At 35.9% G+C, this 7,866-nt stretch overlaps 1 protein-coding gene across 2 annotated transcripts in view; it reads right to left on the bottom strand.

Moving 5' to 3' along the window:
- Positions 1-7,866, bottom strand: part of LOC131524255 (transcription initiation factor TFIID subunit 4) — a 106,544-nt gene continuing 98,678 nt past the window's right edge. For both annotated transcript variants that reach the window (XM_058751199.1, XM_058751200.1), the window contains one exon: positions 1-3,272. In XM_058751199.1, the coding sequence (XP_058607182.1) occupies positions 3,099-3,272 (174 nt within the window). In that variant the 3' untranslated portion in view covers positions 1-3,098. The remainder of the gene's footprint in view (positions 3,273-7,866) is intronic.

Below are 7,866 nucleotides of genomic sequence, written 5' to 3'. Positions count from 1 at the left end.
TTTAGTAAACAGCTTATTTATTCCTTTACAAAATAGGTACAAATACAGAAGTATGTTCACACAAACAGAAATATTTCAGGATATGTACAGAATTTACCAAAAATAAGATAGTTCTAATAAACACAAGGTCTTGTAAACAATATATACAAATTAGCCGTTGATCGAAACATTAAATTCCAGCTGTGCACGTCAGTAATACAATATGAAGAGAGTCCTAATAATATTTTGGCTACAAAGCGTAAGTCATAGAAAGAGCCTCCAGCGCAAAAACAGAAGATTAATAAAGTCGGTTTAAACAACCCAACAAATACATTTGTGCTTGTTTCAAATGGGACTGTCGGAGAATGAAGCGTATTGCCTGAAAAGTGGCAAACGTGGATGCGAATGAGAAAATATAAATAGGTAGAAAATGAAGTTTCCCTTTTAGAGTTTTACAAACCCAGACGGACACACGGCTGATTTCAGCTGGACGTCAGAAACACTGAAGACAGAGAAACCAAACTAAAACCTTCCACGTGCGTTCAGTTTCACACACAAACACAAAACCGCAAAGCAACGGGATTCATGGTGCATAGAAGAGCGAGAGGATTCGTTTCTGATCGGACTCAGAATGAAGAAAGGTCGCAGAACTTGACCTCTCCTGACATCATGTACGGCGAACCCTCGCCAAAATAAATGCTTACCAGGATTCGAGTTCTTCCTCTTAATTGAGCTTATGTACGATAAATGAAGGACTGACATCAATAACTTAAAATAGCTGAAAGTATCGGCACACAAATAGGAGAATGAACTGATAATACTGAGTTTAAAACAGGTAGAATCGGTTTGAAACACAGTCGAGGGCAGTGAAATCCAGTTTTACAGTCCAGGTGAAAACATGAAATCAAACTAAATCGCTAATACTTTCATAACACATGTTCCTAGTGTTAATGTGATTGATTCATCAGTGCGTGTGATCCTAAATTAAAATGCTTGTCTTCATAACCTGCTGCTGCATTCCGGTTGGAATGAACAAATCTTGGGATTGGTTGGAAAGTCTCACCTTTTCTGATTGAATATGGTGTTTGATTGGGAAAAGCATCACAATCAGAAGTCAAACGTTGGTTTTAACGTTCAGACGATGTGTTGGTGTGGTTGTATTGCTATAGCTCAGATCTGCTGGCCTGATTTCGGGAAACACGTGATTCGTGCTCCTCGTGGACACATATTAAAGCTGCACGAATCACAATGACGGACACAAGCTTCATGATCGATTTAGAAGGAACGCTTCGTTCCGAGTTTAAAACGTTATTTTCATCTGGAAATCATTTATACATGCTGTTAAAAACAATACTCGTCAAAAAGTCTATTTACATTAAAGTCTCGCTGATAAAAGTTTCGAAAAAGAGTTTTTAGTCAACTTTTCATGGGGTTTTAATACTGTGATTGGCTGGACACTGATGATGATGAAGATGATGATGATGATGTTTGGGAAAGTCTGCATAAGGTTTAGAGAACGACGCAATTCTTTAACAGAAAGTACACTGATCACTTCAAGGCGTTTCATCTCAAAGATCGTCACTGTAAGCGCTCCGTGTTGAATATACAACAGAATGACATCTGCACTGCGAAAAACACTTACTTCATCAGGAATTTCAAAATATTGAAATATATTATACTAAAAAGAGCAAAAATGCATCAAATATTATGATATTCTTGTTAAAAGTACAAATAAATAATATGTAGTGAAGCTTATTTTAAAAAATACACCAAAAAAATGCTAATTTGAGAAAATATACTTAATTCAAGATATATTCTATGTGGCCACGTTGCACTAATTTGTTTCCTCGTTTTAGTAAATCATTGCAGTTTTGTATCAATTTGTTCTCTCATTTTAGCAAATTGTGGTGAATTTTTACTAATTTATTTCCCTCCTTTTAGTAAATTGTGGAAAGTTTGTATGAATTCGTTCCATTGTTTTAGTAAATCATGGCAAATATGTCCTGAGTTCTTCTATGGTTTTAGTCAATCGTGGCAAATTTATATTAATTCATTCTCGTGACAAATTTCTACTAATTTGTTTCCTCCTTTTTGGTAAATCATGGCAAATTTGTTTCGTATGACTCGTTTCCTTGTTTTAGTAAATCTTCACCAATTTGTACCAATTTCTTCCCTTATTTTAGTCAATTGTGGCAAATTTGCACTAATTCATTCCATTGTTTTAGTAAATTGTGGCAAATTTGTAGTAATTTGTTCCCTCGTTTTAGTAAATTGTGGCACATTTTTACTAATTCAGTTCTTTGTTTTAGTAAATCATGGCAAATTTATTCAAATTCATTCCATCGTTTTAGTAAATCGTTGCAAATTTGTACCAATTTCCTTGTTTTAGTAAATTGTGGCAAATTTGTACTAATTTCTTTTCTTGTTTTACTAAATCATTGCCAATTTGCACCAGTTAGTTCCCTCATTTTAATGAATTGTTGCCATTGTACTTATTTGTTCCCTCAGTTTAGAAAATCATATTAATTCATTCCCTAGTTTTCCTTCAAATTGAGTAAAAAGAATATGGGCAATATGGGCATGATTTACTACAATGAAGGCAACAAATAGTAAACTGTGGTCACAATTTAACGAAAAAAAGGGAACGAATTAATAAAACGAGAGAATTAATTCTTAATTTGGGCCACACAAATATTTTTAACTTACAGTTTATGTATATCTGTGTAAATTCATCTTATTTTGTGGATTTTGTTTTACTGGAAAACAAACAAAAATACTGGTGAAGAAAGTGATATTTGCAGTGTCAGATTCATTCATTCACAAACAAACAAATGAAAAACGCTTCTTGGCGCAAAGCCGGAGAAACAGCCATTAAAATCCACTATCATAAATACAGTTTACCTAATAACGTTGAGGAGAAAACAGGAAACGTGAAGTACATCTTCATTTTTTTTCTTTTTTTCAAAGCTTTTCTATCAAAAGCAACGCTGACATCACGAGGTCACAGACACAGAGGCGGGGCTGAAGGCACGTCGCAGGGCTGAGAAGGAAGTCGGTCGTTGGGTGAACGTCTGCTCGGGTGGTTTGGCTGCTGATTCCTCTGTAGTGTGGACAGTTGGCTACTTCAGGAGAGCGCGGTACAGTAAGAGAGATCTGCTGGTCTCTCTCTCCTGCTCCATGTAGAAGATGAAGTCCCTGAGGTTGACGCGTGTTATTCTCTGGCGGTTATACTGCCGCGACGAGCTGGACGGGGCCGACGATCCGCCCGGAGAACCTGCCGAACCCCCCGACACCTGACGACAAAACACAATTCTCTTATTAAGCAAACAGAGCACAGAACTGATTTGAAGTGCATGGAAGACTCAGTTCACAAATGCTTCCAAGTTTGACATTCTAACAAAAAGAAATTCATAACACGGAAACATCAGATAAAACAATCCATTTTAACATACTGAATTGATTTATATGGTTCAGAATGGAATGAAAAAATGTTTAATATCAAACTTTCTCAGATACATTTTTTACATTAAATGTGATGCTGACCATATTTGAAGGCCCCCAAAGATGACAACGCTGCTCATTGTTAAACTTTTCATTTTAAAAAACTAGAATATAGTAAATAGTTCAATTAAATTAAATAATTATAAATATTTAAATTCCAATATTCTAATCACTGAATGTCCATCATGATTTACATTATTACAATAAATTTACATGACTACACTACACTTTTTGTCTAAATGGCTCCATAAAGAACCTTTCACCTTTCTGTTTCACAAAAGGTTCTTTGTGGCGAAAGAAGGTTCTTCAGATTATAAAAAGCTAAGAAAGAGATGGTTCTTTAAAGAACCTTTGACTGAATGGTTCTTTGTGGTCCCAAAAAAGGTTCTTCTATGGCATAGAACCTTTTAAGCATTTGAAATGTTATTAATTTCCATAACTTTTCCAGATCTAGAAATCACACTTTTAAAATTCCTTTATTCTGTATTTTCAGGTTGTGCACAGTCACTGATTTTAAATGGCTGTTTTTAAGGGAACAACTGATTTCAATATTCATTCATCAAGACTTCATTACATCAGATGAGTGTCACTGATCATGTGACTCTTTCCTGCTTCCACTGAAGCTCAAGGTGCTCTTTCGGATCATTGCAGATCATGCTGGAGAACATGATCATCAGGTTTCGTTCTTCTTCAGTGCTGCTGTCAGTAAAGCAAAGCCAAATACTAAGACTTTCCCATATTCGTATTCAATTTCTGAGTGTATATAAGCGGCAGGCTATTTTAGACATTCAAAAGATGAAAAAGAGGAATTATGAATAATTTATTGCTATTGAGTGAATAATATGCAATCATGTAATCAATAAAAACATAACTGTATAGACAGATTACGAAAAATCTAATATGATCTACAAGTACTTCATTTCTGGAACCTGATTACATAGTTCAGATTACATGTAATCAGTTCCAACCCAGCGCTGCTTAAATACTAGTGGATTACTCTGAGATACTCGCTTTATCTCAAACGGGCTTATTCTTCTGCTCACATTCTGTTCGTCTGCTTCTTTGGAGCATAAACTGAAGCAGAAGTCAAATAAACACACAGATTCTTACACGCTGAGTCAGACTCCGTCTTTCATGAGTAACAGAGAAATATGGGATGGTAGAATCCACACAACACAAACAACCGCGCGAAATAAGACCGGAAATGAAGTCTCGCTCTCCAACAGACGTCGCACAATTAGACTGATTGCACTCGGTAAACACAACAGCGAGACACGCAGGCCTAATGGAAAGCAGCTGACTCGTACAGCGCGTTAACCCAAGCTCAAACTCTTCATATATACGCCACCCAGCGCAGGGTGGCTGCTTCGCTCTCGTCTCCAGCGAGCCGTCGGCCGATCTGACGGGTGTAGTGTGCTGAGGTGGGGTGAATTCAGGACAGGCAGTGTGCAGGACGCCCTCGGGGCCCGGGACCTCCAGAAGAAGGATCTGGTCTCATCAGGCCAATCAGAGTTGACCTCATGTGAAAGGCTGGCATGCCTTCTGCCATGGCAATTAATGCCAATCACAGCCTGGACCAATCAAACGCATCCATCTACCTGGACACGCTGACGGGCCTCTGGCGCGTTTGTGTGCTCAATATTCACGTGCAGGCATGTGTTTCAGAGATGAGCGAAAGAAAAACAGAGACAAAGGAAGACAATGTGCATGAAGAAAGAAAGATATTTTTGAATTGGGATCAATTACAAGATGATTTCAAGCTACATGTTTTGTCCCTTAAAAATGATCAGGAAAAAGTACGAAAGTCTAAAGGATTGTGCCACTCACTGAAAATTAAAGTTAATCAAATCAACAAAAAATCTGAAAATAAAATGCAGCCAAATGCCATGTGTTAGTTTAGTATTATTTACATATTCTAGTTTTTTTATATATATTTTAAGTTAGCATTTATGTTTTCATTTTAGTTTTTTGCAATATTGTTATGTGCCCTTGTAATTTGTATTACTTTGAGATCTTTTTTATTTCTATTTAGCATTAATGTAGTTTTCAATTTTAGTTTCAGTAATTTTAGCACTTTAACATTTCTAATATTAAAGTTGTTTTCCAGGTTTTTCATCAAATCTTACTTCAGATTTATTTACAGTATATAACGCTTTTAACAGTACAGATTGTGTCAAAGCAGCTTTACGGTATTAAATAGGAAAAATAGTGTGTAATAATGCAAAAGGACAACAGTAAACACTCAATTTTCAGTTAAAGTCAGTTCATCGTTGATTCAGTGAAGTCATCGTCCAGCTCAGTTCCGTTCATTATATTATTATTATTTTTTTTTAAGTTTTAATTTTAGGTTTAGTTAACAATAGCAACGTTGTAAATGCCTATTTGATTTATTTAAAAAAATATGTTGACCTGAGATTTGATCACATGACATAAAAAAAGGTTTATTTATTAGATTATGTAATGCAGAGGCTATTTACACCAGTGCAAAAAAAGGTGGAAGTTATTTACACTGTGTAAATACAAAAAGTACAGAATAAACCATATAAATAGCAGTAGATTCTGTTTGGACCAAGCATAAATGGTAACAAACAGCTTCTCCAAATAAGCCAGTCCAAATATTAATAGATGAATAGAAGGTAAAACATCTGAGCAACAGTGCACAGAGTTAGTGAAAACAGCCTTTGCCAACAATTTGTACTATTTGTACTCATAACTGAATTGTATATACATGTTTATTTTTTGATTAAATTAAATTTGTTGATTAAAAAGTTGTATTGTATTTTACTATATGGGAGCAGTTGGTCATGTTTGATCTTGTTAATATTTTGCTCAAAAATACTGGGTTCAGGAGTGACTCCTGTATTCATACAAGCCAAGTCACGATGATTTACAATACAGACTGTTTCAAAGCAGCTTTACATAAACAAAATTACAGTTTTAATGTTGCTAAGATCATCAGTTATGAAATTTTAGCTGTAAATCAGCTCTAAAAAAAGACGGTGTCATTAGTTCAATGACACTGAATCAACTTTGAACTAAATTGAGCTGAATAATGACACTATTGTCTTCCACAGAGCTGCGTATAGCTGCTTGTTTCATAATTCAATGAACTTTGCACTATTATTGAACGAAACTGAATCATCAGTTCATTAATTATGAAGTTATGAACTCAATCGAACTATAAAGCTGCTCTACAGAAGACAGCAGTGCAGATATTCAGCTCAATACAGTTCAGTGTTGATTCAGTTCAGTTCAACAACTGCATAAAGTTCATCGATTCTGAAACGATTCAGTTATAAGAAACGCTACAGATGACAATAGTGTCATTATTCAGCTCAGTTCAGTTCACATTTACATTTACTCACTTAGCAGACGCTTTTAACCAAAGCAGCTTACAATACAATTCAGTTCAATAACTTTAATGTTAATATATTTTGAAACAATTCAGCTATAAAGCAGCTCTACAAAAGGCAATAGTGTCAATATTCAGCTCAATTCAGTTTAGCGTTGATTCGATTCAGTTCAGTTCAATAACTGTGAAAACTTAATTATAAAACTAAATCTGATTTAACTATAAAACAGCTCTACAGAAGAAACAGCGTCATAATTCAGCTCGGTTCAGTTTAGTTTTGATTCAATAACTGTCGATGTTGCAAAATCCGTCAATTATTAAATAAATCAACTATAAAGCAGCTCTATAGATGACGACTTCAGCTCAATTCAGTTTAGTGTAGATTTGATTCAGCTCAGTTCAGTAACTGTGTAAACGTAATCAATTATGAAATTAACTCATTTGATTTAACTATAAAGCAGCTCTACAGAAGACAATAGTGCCATTATTCAGCTCAAGTGTTGATTCAGTTCAGCTCAATAACAGTGTCGATGCTACAAAATTCATCAATCATGAAATGAATCAGATTCAACTATCAAGCAGCTCCATAGAAGGCAATAGTGTCATTATTCAGATCAATTCAGTTCAAGTTTTGTTCTCATCCGACAGTACCAGTGCTGTCAAACTGATAATATTGCTGAATATTAATACACACACAGAATAATAATTTACAGGATTCATTTGAATGCGCTTGTCACTGCTGAAAGTTTGTGGCCCTTGAGTGTTTTCTGGCCTCAGGAACACTGATTGGCTCCGGCGCCTGCAGGGCCACACGGAGGAAGAGTAAGTGATCCAAACACAGGCAGAAAGGTCAGTTCTCCACCGGCGCTCACGTCTTTCCTCCCACTGTACGAGTCCTGCAGCCAACGCCAGTAACCCAAACACAACCCTGTTGATGTCTGTTTCCATGGAGATCGGTGCATCTCGTAACCTCACGTTAACAAGTACATAAACACACACACACACTCACACACTCAGCTGATTCACACGAGCCA

Source organism: Onychostoma macrolepis, chromosome 18 (genome assembly GCF_012432095.1).
Source record: "Onychostoma macrolepis isolate SWU-2019 chromosome 18, ASM1243209v1, whole genome shotgun sequence".
In the NCBI taxonomy this organism is placed as follows: Eukaryota; Metazoa; Chordata; class Actinopteri; order Cypriniformes; family Cyprinidae; genus Onychostoma; species Onychostoma macrolepis.
Note: the sequence above shows the minus strand (reverse complement) of the source record. Positions and strands in the feature narration are given on the sequence as shown.